This window comes from Hyperoodon ampullatus (genome assembly GCF_949752795.1).
Source record: "Hyperoodon ampullatus genome assembly, chromosome: 2".
Taxonomy (NCBI): Eukaryota; Metazoa; Chordata; class Mammalia; order Artiodactyla; family Ziphiidae; genus Hyperoodon; species Hyperoodon ampullatus.
In genome coordinates this window covers 49,108,434-49,131,540 of record NC_136915.1, presented here as the reverse complement: position 1 = coordinate 49,131,540, position 23,107 = coordinate 49,108,434, and the positions used below count along the sequence as shown (strand labels likewise).

At 38.0% G+C, this 23,107-nt stretch overlaps 1 protein-coding gene across 2 annotated transcripts in view; it reads right to left on the bottom strand.

The window, feature by feature from the left end:
• The window catches only part of C8A (complement C8 alpha chain), a gene marked incomplete at both ends in the record, with an annotated part of 67,556 nt that extends 44,792 nt beyond the window's left edge, over positions 1-22,764 (bottom strand). For both annotated transcript variants that reach the window (XM_079725590.1, XM_079725591.1), the window contains 2 exons: positions 3,440-3,542; positions 22,688-22,764. In XM_079725590.1, coding sequence (XP_079581716.1) covers positions 3,440-3,542; positions 22,688-22,764 — 180 coding nt within the window. The remainder of the gene's footprint in view (positions 1-3,439; positions 3,543-22,687) is intronic.
• Positions 22,765-23,107: the final 343 nt, after the last annotated feature.

Below are 23,107 nucleotides of genomic sequence, written 5' to 3'. Positions count from 1 at the left end.
GTGAAGCTTCCCCTCCCTTTCCTCTTGCCCACTTCTGCCTACTTAACTGCCTCTTAGCAAAGAGGCAGAGGTAGCAAAAAGAAGTGAGGATCCAACCTGCCCATTTACCTTCCCTGACTTTCAGTTAATAACAACAATAAAAGATTTGTAAACTAGGCGAGAAGAGATTATAATTAGCGATCAGTGTGGGAATAGGAGGATATTTTCATTTTCTACCCACTCTCTTGCCCCACAATGCAGTAACTAAAAGAGAGCTCATCATACAAATGTATAGCCAATTCTGTTTCTCAACCTTGAAAACATTCATCAGTTATAAGACCTGAAGTTACCATCACGGTGATGATGGTGATGGTAGCTACCAGTTATTGAGCGCTTACTATTGCCCAAACCCTTTACATTCTTTATGTCAGTTAATCCTCACAAGTCTAGGGGGTTGAGTACTATTAATGATCCCATTTTAAGCTGGGTTAGAATTTCAGTTCTGCCACTTACGGTGTCACTGGGTAAATTACTTAACGTCTCTGACCCTCGGTTTTCCCATCTGTTAGATGAGAGAGATGAGAGTGTTCTGAGGTTAGTGATAACACAGGTAAAGACATCAGCATTCTGCGTGGTTCTGGTATGTGCTTAGTAATAATAGGTATCAGCATCATCATCATCCTCGTAGCCAGCTGTTGGGCTACTCTGGAAGGATTATGACTGAGTGGGAATTGGATTAGGTGACCTCTAATATCACTTACTACTCTCCATATAGCTCCAGGAGAGGCAGGAGAGGCATATAGCTCAGGTTCATGGGCATTTTGGAATCAGACTGACCAAGTTTTAAATTGAGGCTCTGCCACGTTCTTACTGGGCAAACTAAGCAAAGGGATTGAGTGGTGTCTGTCACCTACTGTTGGCTGTGAAAGTCAAATAAGAAGATGATTTATTTAAAGCATTAGCACGGTCCTTGGTATACAGAAATTATTTAATAATGGCGACTATATTTTGTCATTATCATCCTTCCTGTGGTTTCTGTACTTGGAATGATGGTGCAGACATGAGGTTCATTCCCACCCGCTCCTTATTTTCTAGGTTGTTATCAAATAATGAAGACATTGTATTGCAGAAAGGTTGGTAAGGATACTTCCCTAGGGACCTCTCCGTGCCATTACCCGTGGTTGGTATCATTAAGACATAATTTTCTTTTCTAGCTAGTAGAAAATGTTTCCTTCCAGAAATGCACATCATTGATTGGGTGATTTTGAGAGGAAGAAAAATATTAATAGAAAGAAACTCAGATGGTCTTTCAGTTTAAAACTTAACAGAATTTAATTATTTTAAGGATTACTTTAAAGACACATGTCTTTTTGAGTCCCTAAGAAAGTAATAAACGTTGATTTAAACTGTAAGTCATTCACCTGTGCTATCTGCTATCTAAAGTGCAGCACAAGAGAAAAATGTAGCTTTAGGATGCTGTTTAAATGTATAATAGGTTGACTAAAGGCCATGCAAGGAAATTAAGTCCTAATCCTTGAAAGTTGTAAATGTTATCTTATTTGGAAAAAGGATCTTTGCAGACATCATTAATTTGGAGAAATTACTCTGTATTATCCAGGAGGACCCTAAATGCCATCACAGTTTCCTTATAAGAGGAAAGCAGAGGGAGATTTCACATAGACACATAAAGGAGACACACAGAAGGGAAGGGGTGATGCAGACAGGAGCAGAGATTGGAGCAAGGCAGCCACCAAAAGCTGGAAGGAGCAAAGAACGGTTTCTCCCCTAGAGCTTCCAGAGAGAGCCTGGCCATGCTGACACCTTGATCGCAGACTTCTGGTCTCCAGAACTCTGAGAGAATACATTTCTGTTGTTCTGAGCCAACCAGTTTTTGGCATTTGTTACAGCAGGCTCAGAAAACTAATCCAGGATGTCAAAGCAGAATGAGAATTGGGGGCCAGATATTTTTAAACTGGGACATCGAGGATTCTTTGGCATATCCTAGAGATGGGAGAGGCAAAATCATAAATTTTAGCTTTCAAAGTTGAATAAACTAGCTCCAAATGGTGTTTCTGCCAGTGTCATCAAAACTTCACAGGGCACTTTTTTTTTTTTTTTTTTTTCGGTATGCGGGCCTCTCACTGTTGTGGCCTCTCCCGTTGCGGAGCACAGGCTCCGGACATGCAGGCTCAGTGGCCATGGCTCACGGGCCCAGCCGCCCCGTGGCATGTGGGATCTTCCCGGACCGGGGCACTAACCCGCGTCCCCTGCATTGGCAGGCGGACTCTCGACCACTGTGCCACCAGGGAAGCCTCACCGGGCACTTTTGTATCTAACTGAGGAGGGAATCTGGAGACAGGAGGACTATCAGTAGGCTCTGCAAGAGTATCACTCAGGTGAGAGAAGAGCAGGGCTTGATTCAAGGCAATGGGAGTGGGGTTGGGGAGGAGGGCACAGATAGGAAGTATAGAAACAGCTCACATTTATTAAACACTTACTTTGTGCCAGATGCCATGAAAAGCACTTTGCATGCATTCCTCATTTAACGCTCTCAATAACTCTATGGTGTAAGTATTGTTTCTACTCCCATTTATAGATTAGGAATCAGAGGCACAGAGAAGGTAAAAATTATGTCCAAAGTAACACAGAAAATAAGGTGCAAGCCAGAATCTAAGCTGCAGAATCGAAGCTAAAAAACAGGCTTGACAGCAATAGGCTAATAGACAAGTTTCGGCGGTGGTGTACCACATCTGGGCTGCACCCACCATGGGTGCATCCAGTGAAGGCATGTGTCATCTGCAGAGATTTAAAAATACGAAGAAAACAGCATAGAAGTTAGTCTTCTTTCTGTTGTCACCATGAGCCAGTGATTCTGAACAAAGACAGAATTGTAATACTCCTCCCTGACAGAGCCCAGTGCTCTCAACATCCCCCTTATGCCACTGAGTTTAGCGATCATCTTGGACCCATTAAAACCACTTAGATGGGCAAGACAGATACACATCTGTTCATTGGGCATGTCAGCCTTTTCAGTGCATGAAAATGAAATCCTCAGGAACACCCTGTGTGACATGCTTTGGTTTATCTCAGTTCCTCATAGGTCATGGACAGCTTGGCATTTTGTTCCTAAGCCATTGGTCCCTCCAGATGACCCTCATTAGAAGGTAATACATAGGCCAGGACCCAGAGAGGCCAGTGGGGATCAGTGTGCCCATGTCCGGAGTGCCACTTTTCTGCATCTAAGCCATAACATACACATCTTTTGCAGCCTCATCCAAATGCCTTACAAACAAAATCAGAAGAGGCAGAAATAAGTTCCACCAGCCACGTGCGTATGGCTTCTGAATACCCTTTTCTCCCCAGACCTCTAGATTTATAGACATGACTGCTTATCTCCATTTGAATGCCTAGTACACAATTTAAATGTTAAATGCTCCAAAATTGGTCATATATGTCTCACCTTTTTCTCCTGGCATGGAAAGCAATCTGTCCACTCTCCCCAGTTGCCCAGCTGGCAGGAAACAGCTGTGGGAGTAGAATTCTGAGCAGCCCGACTGACTCTCCTAAAGAGAGAAGAGACCCCTTGCTTCAATATTTAAATTTTTTATCATGATCATTTTAATTTTTGTAATTATAAATTCAAAAAGGTCTTTTAACATGACAGTAGCTTAATAATATGAAAACAGGTGCTGAATTTTTCTCCAGCTTTATTGAGGCATAATTGACAACAATCGTATGGTGTATTTAGGATGACCAACGTGATGGTTTGACATACATATACGTTGTGACATGATTATCACGACCAAGGGAAACACATCCATCACCTCCCATAGTTGCCTTTTATTTTTCTTTCTTTCTTTCTTTCTTTTTTTTTTTTTGGTGTGTGGTAAAAACACTTCAGATCTACTCTCCTAGCAAATTCCAAGTGTACAATACACTATTACTAACTATAGTCACTATGCTGTGCATTAGAACCCCAGAACTTTTTCAGCTTATGACAGAAAGTTTATATCCTATGACCAGCCTCTGCCCATGTTCCCGACCCCACAAGCCCCTTGTAACCGCTATTCTACTATCTGGCTTTATGAGTTAGACTTTTTTTAAATTCCACATATAAGTGAGATCATGCAGTATTGTCTTTTTCTGTCTGGCTTATTTCACTTAGCATAATGTCCTCCAGGTTCGTTAATGTTGTCACAGATGGAAGGATTTTCTTCTTTTTTTATGGCTGAAAAGATGCTTAATTTTTTATTTTATAAAGGTTACCCCTTGATTTGGGCATCTGGGTACCTATAGCTGTGGAACATGAAGCAATATCACAATATATATTCCCTTAGCCTTAAAGTTATCTGGAAGTGGGAGTGGGGATGGAGCAGGGAAAGGAGAGGAACGTCCATAAATGCAGTTATTCTTACTTGGAACACTGGGCTGTAAGGGTACTTCTAATACTAGAATGATTCTATCTTCCTTCTTAAGAATTGCATGTGCTGTTTTTAAAACAAAAGTTATATGGCCTAAATGCCCTTTTCTTCCCCCAATATTTTATTGTGGTAAAATACATGTAACGTAAAATTTACATTTTACCATAACCATTTGAAGCTTACAGTTCAGGGGCATTAAGTACATTCATATTGTTGCGCAAGCATCACCAGTTTCCATCTCCAGAACTCTTTTCCTTTCCCTGCATCAATTTTGAGATGGAAAATTTAAGCAACAACAACAAAAGAGTTGTGCACGTTTTCCCTCCAATCATTTCCAGTTTTAAGAAATGAAGAATAAAAATTTATTGTGCCTCTACTGTATGCAGGGATGATGCTGTAGTACTTCAGAATTCATGCTAATTATGCTGTGAACTGCTTCATGCGATGAATGATGCCCCCTATGCTGAAACCCCAAACAGGAAGCTCTAGGATCATCAGGAAAGTGATGTTCACCTTTATCACTGGTTCTCAGACTTTGGTCCCAGGAACATTTTATACTCTAACATACTATTGAGGACTCTGAAGAGTTTTTGTTTAATGGGACTGGGTCGATCGACAGTCACAGAATCCAAACATCAAAACTGAGAAATTTCGAAATATTTATTTATCCATTTAAAATTACAACAAAACCGTTACATGTTACCATATATGTTTATTTAACAACCCATTTCCGGGCTTCCCTGGTGGCGCAGTGGTTGAGAGTCTGCCTGCCGATGCGGGGGATGTGGGTTCATGCCCCGGTCCGGGAGAATCCCCCATGCCGCGGAGCGGCTGGGCCCGTGGGCCATGGCCGCTGAGCCTGCACGTCCGGAGCCTGTGCTCCGCAACGGGAGAGGCCATGACAGTGAGAGGCCCGCGTACCGCAAAAAAAAAAAAAATAAATGAAATAAATAAATAAATAAATAAATAAAAATCCATTTCCAAGAAACATAATTATTGAAAAGAGTGTTACTGTTTTATGTTTTTGCAAATCTCTTTTGATGTCTGGTTTAGTAGAAAGCAGCTAGATTCTCATTTCTGCTTCTTCATTCAATATGTTGCTTTATGTTGCTTTGGTTGAAATCTATGAAGAAACTCCAGCCTCATACAGTTATGTAGTTGAAAAAAATTATGCAGTTGAGGAGTGTTTTAATAGTCTTCTCAGGTAATTGTGGATGTTCTTTGATGCTACACCAAATCTTGAAAAGCAGTCATTTCTTAAATGTTAATTGCACTTGGAACCTGAAAGCCTATCAATGAATTTTTTGTACTCTGTTACATTAAAACCCATTGATCTATGTATCCTTTAAATGTATCTGGTACCCATACATGATTTTTATAACATCAGACATTGGAAATTTAAAAAACAGTGGTTCCCTGAGTGTACATATCTTTAAAATAGTCACACATTTCACTATAACATATTAATAAGTCAAATTTATAAATATTAACAGTGATCTCAAGTTCATGGTAGTGAATACATTTTCCAAAATTTTAATTTTCGTTTGAAAGCCCAAATTTTGTCATTGGTAACAAATAATGCCATTTGTTTTCCTGGAAGTAATAGGCCCTCTGCTCATTTTTGAGACAATGTCTGCCAAGTATCTTAGCCTGAATAACCATAGTTTGTTTGGCAGTTATTCTGTCAAGTAAAAACAGTGTTCCAGGAAAAAGGCATCAACACTAACTTACAACTCAAACAATTGTTTTTTCTCAAGAAAAAACATGTACTGTACCCTCATACTTAGGTACAGTAGAAGTTCTTTATGCATTTTTTCCATTTTGCCACAAATATTTAAGTAACATGTATTCAAAGATTGGGTTTTAATAAAATTAACAATTTAAACTATTTTCAGGGCTTTTCTAAGTGAAACAATTTCTTTCCTGTGAGTTTGGTGTCAATGCCTTGATTTGTATCAAGGCCACAGTAGTTTTAGCCACCATTACTTTTTTTTTCTTTTTAATTCTTGAATTTTATTTTATTTATTTTTTTATACAGCAGGTTCTTATTAGTCATCCATTTTACACACATCAGTGTATACATGTCAATCCCAATCTCCCAATTCATCACACCTCCACCCCCACTGCTTTCCCCCCTTGGTGTCCATACGTTTGTTCTCTACATCTGTGTCTCTATTTCTGCTCTGAAAACCGGTTCATCTGCACCATTTTCTAGGTTCCACATATATGCATTAATATATGATATTTGTTTTTCTCTTTCTGACTTACTTCACTCTGTATGACAGTCTCTAGATCCATCCACGTCTCAACAAATGACTCAATTTCATTCCTTTTTATGGCTGAGTAATATTCCATTGTATATATGTACCACAACTTCTTTATCCATTCGTCTGTTGATAGGCATTTAGGTTGCTTCCATGACGCGGCTATTGTAAATAGTGCTGCAGTGAACGTTGGGGTGCATGTTTCTTTTTGAATTATGGTTTTCTCTGAGTATATGCCCAGTGGTGGGATTGCTGGGTCATATGGTAATTCTACTTTTAATTTTTAAAGGAACCTCCATACTGTTCTCCATAGTGGCTGTATCAATTTACATTCCCACCAACAGTGCAAGAGGGTTTCCTTTTCTCCACACCCTCTCCAGCATTTGTTGTTTGTAGATTTTCTGATGATGCCCATTTTAACTGGTGTGAGGTGATACCTCATTGTAGTTTTGATTTGCATTTCTCTACCAATTAGTGATGTTGAGAAGCTTTTCATGTGCCTCTTGGCCATCTGTATGTCTTCTTTGGAGAAATATCTATTTAGGTCTTCTGCCCATTTTTGAATTAGGTTGTTTGTTTTTTTAATATTGAGCTGCATGAGCTGTTTATATATTTTGGAGATTAATCCTTTGTCCGTTGATTCATTTGCAAATATTTTCTCCCATTCTGAGGGTTGTCTTTTTGTCTTGTTTATGGTTTCCTTTGTTGTGCAAAAGCTTTGAAGTTTCATTAGGTCCCATTTGTTTATTTTTGTTTTTATTTCCATTAGGAGGTGGATCAAAAAACATCTTGCTGTGATTTATGTCAAAGAGTCTTCTTCCTATGTTTTCCTCTAAGAGTTTTATAGTGTCTGGTCTTACATTTAGGTCTCTAATCCATTTTGAGTTTATTTTTTTGTATGGTGTTAGGGAGTGTTCTAATTTCATTCTTTTACATGTAGCTGTCCAGTTTTCCCAGAACCACTTATTGAAGAGACTGTCTTTTCTCCATTGTATATCCTTGCCTCCTTTGTCATAGATTAGTTGACCATAGGTGCATGGGTTTATCTCTGGGCTTTCTATCTTGTTCCATTGATCTATGTTTCTGTTTTTGTGCCAGTACCATATTGTCTTGATTACTGTAGCTTTGTAGTATAGTCTGAAGTCAGGGAGTCTGATTCCTCCAGCTCCGTTTTTTTCCCTCAAGACTGCTTTAGCTATTCGGGGTCTTTTGTGTCTCCATACAAATTTTAAGATTTTTTGTTCTAGTTCCGTAAAAAATGCCATTGGTGATTTCATAGGGATTGCACTGAATCTGGAGATTGCTTTGGGTAGTATAGTCATTTTCACAATATTGATTCTTCCAATCCAAGAACATGGTATCTCTCTCCATCTGTTGGTGTCATCTTTAATTTCTTTCGTCAGTGTCTTATAGTTTTCTGCATACGGGTCTTTTGTCTCCCTAGGTACGTTTATTCCTAGGTATTTTATTCTTTTTGTTGCAATAGTAAATGGGAGTGTTTCCTTAATTTCTCTTTCAGATTTTTCATCATTAGTGTATAGGAATGCAAGAGATTTCTGTGCCTTAATTTTGTTTCTTGCAACTTTACCAGATTCATTGATTAGCTCTAGTAGTTTTCTGGTGGCGTCTTTAGGATTCTCTATGTATAGTATCATATCATCTGCAAACAGTGACAGTTTTACTTCTTCTTTTCCAATTTGTATTCCTTTTATTTCTTTTTCTTCTTTGCCAAGGCTAGGACTTCCAAAACTATGTTTAATAGTAGTGGTGAGAGTGGACATCCTTGTCTTGTTCCTGATCTTAGAGGAAATGCTTTCAGTTTTTCACCATTGAGAATGATGTTTGCTCTGGGTTTGTCATATTTGGCCTTTATTATGTTGAGGTAGGTTCCCTCTATGCCCACTTTCTGGAGAGTTTTTATCGTAAATAGGTGTTGAATTTTGTCAAAAGCTTTTTCTGCATCTATTGAGATGATCATATGGTTTTTATTCTTCAATTTGTTAATATGGTGTATCACATTGATTGATTTGCATATATTGAAGAATCCTTGCATCCCTGGGATAAATCCCACTTGGTCATGGTGTATGGCCCTTTTAATGTGTTGTTGGATTCCGTTTGCTAGTATTTGGTTGAGGATTTTTACATCTATATTCATCAGTGATATTGGTCTGTAATTTTGTTTTTTTGTAGTACCTTTGTCTGCTTTTGGTATCAGGGTGATGGTGGCCTCATAGAATGAGTTTGGGAGTATTCCTTCCTCTGCAGTTTTTTGGAAGAGTTTGAGAAGGATGGGTGTTAGCTCTTCTCTAAATGTTTGATAGAATTCACCTGTGAAGCCGTCTGGTCCTGGACTTTTGTTTGTTGGAAGATTTTCAATCACAGTTTCAATTTCATTACTTGTGATTGGTCTGTTCATATTTTCTATTTCTTCCTGGTTCAGTATTGGAAGGTTATACCTTTCTAAGAATTTGTCCATTTCTTCCAGGTTGTCCATTTTATTGGCATAGAGTTGCTTGTAGTAGTGTCTTAGGATGCTTTGTATTTCTGCAGTGTCTGTTGTAACTTCTCCTTTTTCATTTCTAATTTTATTGATTTGACTCCTCTCCCTCTTTTTCTTGATGAGTCTGGCTAATGGTTTATCAATTTTGTTTATTTTCTCAAAGAACCAACTTTTAGTTTTATTGATCTTTGCTATTGTTTTCTTTGTTTCTATTTCATTTATTTCTGCTCTGATCTTTATGATTTCTTTCCTTCTGCTAACTTTGGGTTTTGTTTGTTCTTCTTTTTCTAGTTCCTTTAGGTGTAAAGTTAGATTGTTTATTTGATATTTTTCTTGTTTTTTGAGGTAGGCTTGTATAGCTATAAACTTCCCTCTTAGAACTGCTTTTGCTGCATCCCATGGGTTTTGGAGCTTCGTGTTCTCATTGTCATTTGTCTCTAGGTATTTTTTGATTTCCTCCTTGATTTCTTCAGTGATCTCTTGGTTATTTAGTAATGTATTGTTTAGCCTCCATGTGTTTGCGGTTTTTACATTTTTTTGCCTGTAATTCGTTTCTAATCTCATAGCATTGTGGTCAGAAAAGATGCTTGATATGATTTCAATTTTCTTAAATTTACTGAGGCTTGATTTGTGACTCAAGATGGGATCTCTCCTGGAGAATATTCCATGCACACTTGAGAAGAAAGTGTAATCTGCTATTTTTGGATGGAATGTCCTATAAATATCAATTAAATCTATCTGGTCTATTGTGTGATTTAAAGCTTCTGTTTCCTTATTTATTTTCATTTTGGATGATCTGTCCATTGCTGTAAATGAGGTGTTAAAGTCTCTGACTATTATTGTGTTACTGTTGATTTCCTCTTTTATAGCTGTTAGCAGTTGCCTTATGTATTGAGGTGCTCCTGTGTTGGGTGCATATATATTTATAATTGTTATATCTTTTCTTGGATTGATCCCTTGATCATTATGTAGTGTCCTTCCTTGTCTCTTGTAACATTCTTTATTTTAAAGTCTATTTTATCTGATATGAGTATTGCTACTCCAGCTTTCTTTTGATTTCCTTTTGCAAGGAATATCTTTTTCCATCCCCTCACTTTCAGTCTGTATGTGTCCCTAGGTCTGAAGTGGGTCTCTTGTAGACAGCATATATATGGGTCTTGTTTTTGTATCCATTCAGCAAGCCTGTGTCTTTTAGTTGGAGCATTTAATCCATTCACGTTGAAGGTAATTATCGATATGTTTGTTCCTATGACCATTTTCTTAATTGTTTTGGGTTTTTTTTTTTGTAGGTCCTTTTCTTCTCTTGTGTTTCCTACTTAGAGAAGTTCCTTTAGCATTTGTTGTACAGCTGGTTTGGTGGTGCTGAATTCTCTTAGCTTTTGCTTGTCTGTAAAGCTTTTGATTTCTCCATCGAATCTGAATGAGATCCTTGCTGGGTAGAGTAATCTTGGTTGTAGGTTCTTCCTTTTCATCACTTTAAGTATATCGTGCCACTCCCTTTTGGCTTGTAGAGTTTCTGCTGAGAAATCGGCTGTTAACCTTAGGGGATCTCCCTTGTATGTTATTTGTCATTTTTCCCTTGCTGCTTTAAATAATTTTTCTTTGTCTTTAATTTTTGCCAATTTGATTACTGTGTGTCTTGGCCTGTTTCTCCTTGGGTTTATCCTGTATGGGACTCACTGCACTTCCTGGACTTGAATGGCTATTTCCTTTCCCATGTTAGGGAAGTTTTCAACTATAATCTCTGCACATATTTCCTCGGGTCCTTTCTCTCTCTCTTCTTCTTCTGGGACCCCTATAATGCGAATGTTTTTCTGTTTAATGTTGTCCCAGAGGTCTCTTAGGCTGTCTTCATTTCTTTTCATCCTTTTTTCTTTATTCTGTTCTGCAGCAGTGAATTCCACCATTCTGTCTTCCAGGTCACTTATCTGTTCTTCTGCCTCAGTTATTCTGCTATTGTTTCCTTCTAGTGTAGTTTTCATTCCAGTTATTGTATTGTTCATCTCTGTTTGTTTGTTCTTTAATTCTTCTAGGTCTTTGTTAAACATTTCTTGCATCTTCTCGATCTTTGCCTCCATTCTTTTTCCGAGATCCTGGATCATCTTCACTATCATTATTCTGAATTCTTTTTCTGGAAGGTTGCCTATCTCCACTTCATTTAGTTATTTTTCTGGGCTTTAATCTTGTTCCTTCATCTGGTACATAGCCCTCTGCCTTTTCATCTTGCCTATCTTTCTGTGAATGTGGTTTTTGTTCCACAGACTGCAGGGTTGTAGTTCTTCTTGCTTCTGCTGTCTGCCCTCTGGTGGATGAGGCTAGCTAAGAGGCTTGTGCAAGTTTCCAGATGGGAGGGACTGGTCCACCATTACTTTTACACTGTCAGTGCAAACATAAACACAGTGAAAAGAGCGAATAATGTCTTAGTATTATTGTAAAATTGTTTTGAACACCCAGGCATCACCCTGAAAAGATCTTGGGGACTCCCTGGAGCCTGTAGACCACACTTTGAGAAAATCTGATCTACAAAATGATGCTAGTATAGAGTGCCAGCCCTATTATCCGTTCAAAAAAACTTCAGTGCTCAGCTCACCATCTTCCTCTCTACTCCAGTTCCTCTCATCATCCTGGAAGACCTCAGCATCCCTATAAATGAACCATGAAATGCTCTGCACTCTCGGTTGCTCCTTTTCTTCCTCTCCAGTGACCATTTTCTTCACTCTATTATCTTCCATGTTTTCATCCTGGACTTTCTTACTCTCTGAAACAGCTTCTCCTCCAAATCGCTAATTCATGAGTCACCTGTAAATAGTTATTTGGGGCTCCACAGCCTCGTCTTCTTCTATATCTATATGCTCAAGGATTCCCGTGCATTTTTCTTGGACCTCATTGTGGCCTCCATTGACACCCAAGCTTTCTCTCTATCAATAAGACCTCTCCTATCTTCATTTTCCTTTATAATCAGTTTTGATTTCGTGATCCATCATTTTTAAATTTTAATTATGTCCTGAATTCCTGGACCCCACTGTTCCCTTGATCACACCTACCTGTAAAACCCAATCGTGAAAGAATCCAACTATCTTTCTCCTGGGTGACTCCTAGGTATCTTTCAGTCTCATCATAAACATTGGTTCTTTAGGAAAACATTTCTCAACACCCAGACTGATAGATATCTCCCTTCATATGATTTGTCAATCTCTGCACATCTTCTTCTCAGCACTTAATTATCATACTTATAATGTTTGTATAATTTCTGCCTTCTCCACCAGATCATAATCTCTATGATGGCAGGTACTTGTACTGTTCATATGTGTGCTACTGAACTCCTGGCACTTATCATGGTGCCAGACCCAAGGAAGGTGCTCAGTAAATATTTAGGAGAGGAAAGAAAATAAGGGAGAAAAGGAGGGAGAAAGTGAGGGAGGGAGAGGGGGGAAGGAAGGAAGGGAGGAAGGAAGGAATGAAGGAAGAAAGGAAGGATAAAAAGGGGATAGAATGAATGAAGCCAATGTATGGGAAATAGAATGACATTGTTTAGAAATTTATTTGAACCTAATTTCCAGTTAGAATCTAATTAAATGATCCTGGTGTCTAGACATTCAGATGGCTCAAGGTTTGGTCCATATGTCATTTTTCTGATAGATTGTCCTAATAATAAAAGTGTGAACATAGAAACACAGAGAAAAACAAGAGTTCTGATCACTAAAACGTGGGAGAGAAGTTACAGGGAGGAGGTTTGGGAGCAGAAAATGACTCCAGTATTAGTTCTGCATCTCACTGTGGAATTGTCAAGATAATGTCATTGTAAGCCCACAGAGACTGCATTATGATGTCAAAATGGAAGGAAACAGTGTTAATAGATGGAAGCAAAAGCTTAGAGCAGTGCTGTGTTGCTGTAGTTTTAAAAGCTTTGTGACGTGATGTCTAGACAGAGGAACACACAGTCATGCTATCACTGAAGCAAGGCTACAGAAGGTACACAAGGGCCATTCATTAAGTCATTACAGGGCTCCAACCTTTTAGCCAATATCAATATGATGGGCATCTTCTCTTATCGTTCCAATGAATTTTTTAAGGTCGTTTTTTTTTTGTTGATTATAAAAGTCATATGTTCTCCTAAAGAGAACATAGAAAAGACTATAAAAGAAAAAAATTGCCCCAAATTCCACCACCATTAATACTTTGTTATATTTCCTTTCATTCTTAATTTTTATAACATAGTTGAGGTCATACTATTACATTTTTATATCTTTATTTTTCCATTTAATATTATCAGAGAAATGTAAACTTTTTATGATGACTTCACATTGTTCCATTCCACTAACATTAAACAATTAGAGTACTGAGCACCCAGTTTTTCTGTATTCTAAGTTACTTACTGAAGATACTTCCTGTAGAATAGGATGGCTGGGTTGAAGGATACAAATGGTTTCAAAGCTTATGACACATACGGCCAAATGGCTTTCCAAAAGAACCGTATCAATTTTTCAATTACTTCAGGAACATTTAATAAATCTGTGGCCTAGTAAATCTTGGCAAATAGTTTGAAAGCATCTTCCAGCTACTGAAAATTTACTCAAGCAGGAAGAGATTTAATGTAGAACAGTAAGATTCAGGAGTCTTTGATTCTAGTCTTTAGTTGGCATCTACCTTGCTGTGCCACTATGGGCAAGTTTCTTTAACTGTCTGGCTATTAAGTTTTTCATCTGTAGAATCATCACAAGGGAATATAGTGCTATGTGCAGGGTTCCCAAAGTATGCTCTGTGGAGTACTAGTTCCTGAGATATGCACCAGAGGTGAGGAGGAAAAGAAGTAAAGTTACCTGGTCAAATACATTTGTATAAATTGTATACAACATACTGCTCTTGAAGATTTAAAATGCCAACAACACATTAAGGCTCTGAAAAGTTCTGCATTTTAATTTACTTAACAGAGCATTTACCCAATTTTTGACTATAGGTCATTTTTTTCTTTCATGTAATATCTGTAAGACTATTTAACACAGTTGAAGAAGCACTGATGTAACAGAAAGGGCTTTCGAGCCTACCAAACATGCATTTAAATCCAGTTTCTGCTATTTATAGCTAAAAAACAGGGATAATAATAACTTGTGAGACTGTTTTGAATATGGAGTGAGATTACATATGCAAAGCATGGAAAGCCCCAAGCATCAGCCTGACATACATGTTAGTTTCTTCTCTCTAACCTTCTCAGCCCCAGAATGCATCAAACCTCTCCATCTTCATCAAAAACATATTAAATGCCTATGCTGTGGAGGGCTGGAGACTAGTGAGATGCTTTCCATCTGCCTTTTTAGATAGGGTGGAATTTTGGGCAAAAGGCCTAAAATGGCCTAAAACCTAGACTTGAACATGTAATCTGTGAGTCAAATGCTTGACCGCAGAATGTGGCCACCTCAGCAGTTTAGATCACAAAATAATTAATTAGCTACCCATCCCAGGCTAGGTCAGAAGGCCCAACCCTGATTATTTCCAGTGGGTCATCCTAATAAATAGGCTCAGCTTATATTCAAGACTGATTGTCACTAATTCTATAACCTGGAGCTACTCCCATTCAGTTACATGGGAATTACATCATGAAGCATACTTAAAATTTGACTTTGAAAGTGCTGAGTCTCTAGTGACCTCCATGTTGCTAAATCCAGTGGAAAGTTTTCCATCTTGGTCTTAATTGCCCTGTTAACCATTGTTCCTTCTTGAAATCTCTCCTCTCTTGGACTTCAGTACCACACTTCCTTGCCCCCTTCCTACCTCTGTGGCCAGTTCTCTTTGATGTGTCTGAAAACTAGAATTCCCCAGGGTGCAGTCTTGCCTTTCTTTTTTTTGCTTCTCTCACTCTTAAGAAGGTGATATCCACTTCCTGGGTTTCACATACCACCTATGCTAATGCTTCCTAGATTTAGATCTTCAACCTGGACCACTGCTCAGAAATCCTGTTTTGTTTATCCAACTGCCCCATGTTATATCTCCACTAGGTGCCTGTCAGGCATGGCAAACTTAATGGTTCTGAATCGAAACTCTTAATTTTCTTCTTTTAACTGTTCCTCTCTCAATTTTATCCACATCAGTAAGTGGAACTACCCTAACACACAGCTGCTTAAGCCAGATACCTAACAGTGGTCTCTAATTCCTTCCTTGCCCTCACCCCCATATCCAGTCCTTTGGAAATTTCTGTCAATTTTGCTTTCAAGATATATCTCAAATATCTTCCCTTCTGCCTGTCTCAGCTGCCCCCGTCCTAATTTAAGGCACCGTTATCTCTCACCCAGATAATTGCTATGGCCTCCTATGATCCAAGACATTCCACTTCAATTTCCTCCAATCCATTCTCTGCACAGACACCAGGATGATTTTTTAAAATTAGAAATCAGATAATATCCCTCCTGTATAAGACCCTCCAGTGATTTTTGTTTGTTTGTTTTTTGTTTGTTTGTTTTGCGGTACGTGGGCCTCTCACTGTTGTGGCCTCTCCCGTTGCGGAGCACAGGCTCTGGACGCGCAGGCTCAGCAGCCATGGCTCATGGGCCCAGCCGCTCCGCAGCATGTGGGATCCTCCCGGACCGGGGCACGAACCTGTGTCCCCTGCGTCGGCAGGCGGACTCTCAACCACTGCGCCACCAGGGGAGCCCTGTTTGTTTGTTTTTTATTACACATAGACTACAATCAAAATTCCTCACCATGGTGCCCAAGGTCCTCTGTGATCTGGCCCCTGTCCCCCTTTCTGACATCCTCTCAGGACTCAATCCCCTGGTCTCACGCTGCTCCCATCCTGCAGGTCCTCAAATGTGATGAGCCATTTCCTTCAGGGGGATCTTAGCATGTGCTGACCTCTCCACTCTCCCTACTCTTCACTTGGTTTCTCCTCACCATCCTTCATATCTCAGCTTAAATCCACCTCTGTAGAGAACACCCCAACCTGCCTATTTTTAGATTGCTTGATAGCCTTTATCAAAGGACACTGTTTGCTTCCTTCATACTATTTATCACAATTTTTACTGAAATGTTTGGTTTACATGTTTATTGACGGATTCCATCACTACACTGTAAATTCCAGGAGGGTAAGGACATTATCTGTTTTGCTCATCACGTAGCATACCTGGAATATGTATTGAATGAATGAACAAAAGGAATGAATGAATGAATGAACAAATGAAAAAAAAGTGTCTACTGTGTTCCAGGTACACATAGAATTCCACACAGAACTTCTGGTTCTAAGCATGTTCCAGGCTCTCCTGCAATATATGCATAGTGCTCTTTCCTCCACACTGAATAATCACACCTCATCCATCTGGTCAGACCTTCCCAGTTCAGTTAAGTCTCATGTCCTCCAGGTGGTTTGCCTTGACCTATGCTAACATAATCCCACGTATGTAGAGCCTCCTACACTTTATTCCCACCCTTAGACTCCAAGTTCTGCAAGGCAGGGGTCATGACTCTACTGATCACCACGGTCCCCTGAGCACAGTATCTGGCATACAGTGGGAACACAATAAAAACTTTTGTATGAATATATTATCTCATTTGATCTTATGTTATATAATTTAAATTTTACTAGACCCCTGTGGAGTAGGAATTATTATACCTATTTTATAGATAAGTAAAACAGATTCAGAGGAAGATGAAATAATGTGGTTAAAGTTATATAGATAGTAAGAGGTAAAGCAAGAATTCAAGGGGCTTCCCTGGTGGCACAGTGGTTGAGAGTCTGCCTGCCGATTCAGGGGACACGGGTTCGTGCCCCAGTCCGGGAGGACCCCACATGCTGCGGAGCGGCTGGGCCCTTGAGCCATGGCCACTGAGCCTGCGTGTCCGGAGCCTGTGCTCTACAATGGGAGAGACCACAACAGTGAGAGGCCCACATACCGCAAAAAAAAAAAAAAAAAAAAAGAATTCAAACCAAGGCTGTTCTGACTCCCAAATCTATGCATTTTAAAAACACATTCCAGGGGCTTCCCTGGTGGCGCAGTGGTTGAGAGTCCGCCTGCCGATGCAGGGGACACGGGTTCGTGCCCCGGTCTGGGAGGATCCCACATGCCGCGGAGCGGCTTGGCCCATGAGCCATGGCCATTGAGCCTGCGTGTCCGGAGCCTGTGCTCCGCAACGGGAGAGGCCACAACAGTGAGAGGCCCACATACCGCAAAAAAAAAATAAAAAAAATAAAAATAAAAATAAAAAATAAAAACACATTCCAAGAAATACTATGAAGGATTTCTGACAAAAGGGAAATAGAGTAATAAAAGTAATTTTCTAAAAGCTTACCATGTGCCAGTTTCTATGCTCATTGCTTTATATTAACTCTCTTAACTCCTGACAAGCACTCTATGAAATATGTATTGTCTCTATTTTATAGATGAGAAAGTTAAGCCTTAGAGAGTTTAAGTAACTTACCCAAGCTCCATAGCCACTAAGTGGTGAAGCCAGGATTTAAACCCAGCTTGATCTCACATCAAAGCCCACACCCAATACTGCTTGAAGTATAGCTAAAGATTAGTTACCCCCCAAAAAAAGTGTCCATAGTCATGAGACTCACTTTGAGTCACATCCACTACTCCAATTGTTTATATTAGCTAAAATTTCATGCAGCCTGAATTCATGTTGATTTCCAGTCATCTGGACAGCTATAGAAAATATTCGCACGGCCCTGGCCTGGGTTACTTTGGTGAACACTCTGATGCCCATGAAACAATAAAATAAAAAAGAAGATAGTGATTTAAATTTCATTAGGATCCACTGCCTGTATGACCTATTTAAAGAAGCAAACAGATCCCTGTGGTTATCTTCTACGTTTGAGGTCTTCACTCATATTTCTTTAATCCCCCTAAGGTATTTTGTTCATTCTTCATCAGTGGAAATGTTGGGTTGGAAATGTTATAAAAACCTTTGGGTATCCTAATTCCCAATTAAATATTTGTTTTGCTTTTTTAAAAAACAAATTTACTGGAGTATAGTTGATTTACAATGCTGTGTTAGTTTCAGGTATACAGTAAAGTGGATCAGTTATGCATATACATATATCCACTCTTTTTTAGATTCTTTTCCCATATAGGTCATTACAGAGTATTGAGTAGAGTTCCCTGTGCTATACAGTAGGTCCTTATTAGTTATCTGTTTTACGTATAGTAGTGTGTATATGTGTCAACCCCAATCTCCCAATTTACCCTCCTCCCCCTTACCCACCTGGTAACCATAAGTTTGTTTTCTACATCTGTGACTCTATTTCTGTTTTGTAAATAAGTTCATTTGTACCATTTTTTTAGATTCCACATATAAGCGATATCATATGGTTTTTGCCTTTGTCTGACTTACTTCACTCAGTATGATAATCTCTAGTTGCATCCATGTTGCTGCAAATAGCAAGATTTCATTCTTTTTTATGGCTGGGTAATATTCCATTGTATATATGTACCATATCTTCTTTAGCCATTCCTTTAGCCATTCCTCTAGCCATTGATGGGCATTTTGGTTGCTTCCATGTCCTGGCTGTTGTAAATAGTGCTTATCAAAATGGGCACTCAGTTTTGAAAAGATTTTTTTTTTTCTGGTGGGTGAGGGTAGCAGTAATGGTGTAATAACACTGATCTGGGGATTAGAAGGCCTGACTGTACAACTAGGAAACGGGGTGACTGACATATCAAATTGCTTTGTTTCCTCTCTGGCTCTCAACTGGAGGGGATAATGATTACAACAGTCTTAGAGGGACATAATGAGGTTTAAATTGGTCAATATTCATAAAATGCCTAGAGGAGTGGTCTGGTTGTTATTTAATATTCCCCTTCTCTTTCTGGGACTCAATTTCCTTATCTATAACATGAGTGGATTAAATTAGATGTCAAAGTCCTTCCTAATTCTAAAGACCTATGAAATAAAAGTGATGGAAGTAGCAAACAAGGATTTTGAGTTATTTTAAGTATATTAAAGTAAGGGGAATCATGGACATGATGAGAAGTGAAAGATATAAAAAAGTACCAGATGAAAGTTTTGAAGCTGAAAAATTATAAAAACCAAAATGAAAGATCCATTGGATGGGCTAAAAAACAGATTAAATACTGCAAAAGAAAAGATCAGTAAACTTAAAGATATAGAAACTATCCAAAATGAAACAGAGAAAAAATACTGCCAAAAACAATAAAAAAAGAACAGAGCCTCAGTGACCTGTGAAATAATATCAGGGAGTCGAGCATACCTGCGATCAGAAGCAGAGGAGAAAGTATGTGGCAGAAAACATGTTTGAATTAATAGTGGCAAAATTTTTTTCCGCAAATTTGATGAGAACTATAAATCCACAGAAGCACATCTAGGCACATCATAATCAAACTGCTGGAAATCAGTGACAAAATATTAAAGGAGTCCATAACAAAGTGGATCTCTCCTCAAAGATTATACAAGCTGAAGATAATGGAATGATATTAATGTCTTCAAAGTGATGTGGGAGGAAAAAAGGAAGCTTTCCACTTAGAATTTTGTAGTCATCAAAGATACCCTTCAAAATAAAGGCAAAATACAGAGTTCTTCAGACTAGCGAAAATGGATAACTCCCTCACCAAAATTCATTCTGCACTATAAGAAAGGTCAAAAGAAGTTACTCAGGAAGAATAAAAATGGTATCAGAAGTGGTATGATATTATTTGAAGGTAGGCTGTGTTAAGTTAACAATGAATGTTGCAAAGCTTAGAGTAATAACCAAAAAAAAAAAAAAGTAGAATTGCTAACAAATTATTTGGAATTAGAAAAAATATGAAATGCAAAAGATGACCCAAAAAAGGAGAAAAATAGAAACAAAGAACAGATGGGACAAATAGAAAGATGGCAAACCCAAACCCATGCATATCAGTAATTACATCTTATATAAGTTGTATAAATACTATGATTAAAAGACAGAGATTATTAGACTAGATAATAAAGTAAGACCCATCTATGTGCTATCTATATGAGGCATACTTTAAAATATAAAGAGTCAGATAAGTTAAAATAAAATATTGGGAAAAAAAATTCACCACGCAAACCCAGGGATAATGAAAGCCTTTCATAATGATAAAGGGGCAGATCATCTACAAACCTGTATGTAGATAGATAGATAGATAGATAGACAGATAGACAGACATAGATAGACAAGTAGATAAACAGATAATAACAGAGCTTCAAAATACATGAAACAAAAACTGATAGAACTGAAAGGAGAAATAGACAAATCCACAAATATACTTGGGGATGCAACATTCCTCCCTCAGTAATTGATAGACAAGGAGGTGAAAACTTGAGCAGCATTAATAACCAACTTAATGACTTAGAACTACACACGACAGATGAATACAAACTTTGAAGTGCCTGTGACATATTCACTAAGATATATCATATTCTTTGTCATAAAACAAATCTCAATAAATTAAAAGGATTGAAAAATTTTTAAACTTTTTAAAGGAACACACATGCTATAATGTATTATTTGTATAAAACACATAAGAGAGAGTCATTGCTTTTTGAGGCTGAATATAACGTCTTTTCATCAACATTGTCTTAAAATATTTTTCTCAAACCACACTTTTCTAAGAATTTATAGTAATGGTATAATAACATACAGGCAATATACTTTATAATAATGGTAAATATGAGCTTATAAAAATGTATACCATTAAAAATATAAATGTATATCATCTGTTTTCAATGTTAGTGTTTATATTTTATTTGAGAAAAATAAATTGTTAGTTATTTTGCCATTGTTAAATTTTTTTAAAGTTTGAAGTGAGACTAATCCAAAAGATCCATACTAATTGGCACATTGCAATTTTTTTTTCGTTGTTAAATTTTATTTTAGTTTTTTAAATTAATTTTTATTGGAGTATGGTTGCCTTACAATGTTGTTTTAGCTTCCACTGCACAACAAAATGAATCAGACATACACATACAGATATCCCCACCCTTTTGGACTTCCCTCCCATTTAGGTTACCACAGTGCATTAGGTAGAGTTCCCTGTGCTATACAGTATGTTCCCATCAGTTGTCTATTTTATACATTGTATCAATAATGTATAGGCACATTACAAATTTATTCTAGTTTTTATCAACCATCAGAGAGATGAAAAATACCCAAAAAATGACAATGACAATCACACACCACTAATGGCAACAGCTTTCCTTGAAAACTTACTAAGTACCAGGCATTGTTCTAAATACTTTTTATGCATTTAATTCTTCCTCTTACTTGCCTCCCACTTTACAGCCCAGAAAACTTAACTTGCCTAAGATTACACAAATAGTAAATGCCAGTGCCAGAAGCTGAACCCAGTAAAGTTATTTCACCATGTAGTTTTGCATTTGCAAGGCGAGGGTCAGGCACACTGGCATTAGACAAAAAGACCTTGTGACTTCCTACTTCAGCACTTTGTAACATATTTAATTGGTTCTCTTTTGCCTTGACTTCAAATTTGCCTCTTCACTGGTCTTTCTTATTTGATAAGTTCAAACATCAAGACTCTTTGTTCATTTTCAAAAAGGATTACAATGATAAGCTTTTATAATTAAGAGTATCTCAGCAGAGATTTCCTTTACCACAGTTCTCTTGCCTTTATCTTCTAATTATTAGAGATGAATTTTCTGATTTTTCAAAATTGTATTCGCTTTAAATACGAGTTGCAAATTAACTGCTTATAAAAATGCCTTTCCCCTTCTTAACTGTTACTTAAAGGAAATCTCTAGTCTAGCATTTAAAAGCAATAATGATTCAAAATTGAATCATCCAACAAGAATTTGAATAAAATAACTCTACTTAAAATCTTCAATGTCTGGGAGAGAGGGACTTCTTTAAAGCTATCACAAAGGCAAAATAAGAGGCTGTTTAAGCACCACAAAATACTTGATGTTAAGACTTAAAAAAAAAAATAACAGTGAAGCCAGTTTGGGATATTCAAGGAAATGGAATGGGTAAAATGCAATGTACATATGAAAATATCACTTCTATTCGTTACTCCATAGCAAAAGGTTAGGTCGTTTCTAGGATGAAATGACTCAGCATCTTTACAGTCTCTTGGCTTTCCCAAGATAATTTTATATACATTATCTAATTTTATCCTTCCCAAAACACTATGAGATGGGTATTCTTACACACAAATGGATAAGCAGAGGTTAATTGTCCAATATAACTCAAGAGAACTATTACTTATTAAGTTGAGTATACTTTATATCCAAGATTTTATTTCATGTTCATTAACTCTTATAGAAGAGACATTATTATTCTCATTTTACAGATCGGGAAGCAAGCACAAAGCGATTAGCTGATTTACTCCAGATCAGCCAGCTCCTAAGTCTTGGAGCTGTGATTTGCACACAGGTCCATCTGACACCAAGTGAATGCTCTTGTCACTGGCCTGGACTCCTTCACTGAATTAGTAATAATGTGGAAAGAGGTCACATTCTATCCTAAAACAGCCTGTTGCAAACATGAGAGTGTCTCAGTTCCCCACCAAGTAACCCCTAACTGCAAATTTTGCAGAAACTTTTGGCCAACTCACCAGTTCACCTTCTCCTGTATGGCTACCCCAGGCTGACAAGTCATCAAAGACAAGAGGAAAAAAGCAACAGCAAACATTTCATCCAGAAGCCACCACCCTATATTACCTAGAGAGGAATAAAACTGTTCAGGGAGTTGGAGTAAAAGAAATCTACGGGCTGGGATCTATAAGATCTACCTAATGTTTGAAATGAACAGAACTCACTTGATTCTCATTCAGATGTGGTTAATTACTTACCGGGGTATTGATTAGCCAAACACCCTAAAATCCCAGACACCAAAGGCCACTGTCCTTCAGACCTTTGGAAAAGCAATATCCATATGGTTGAGGAAAGGAGGATATTTAACCAATTTCAGCTAAGCAAAGGGATCTTATTTTCAGAATGAGACAAAAGCCAAACCAAGATACAGTTCCAGAATT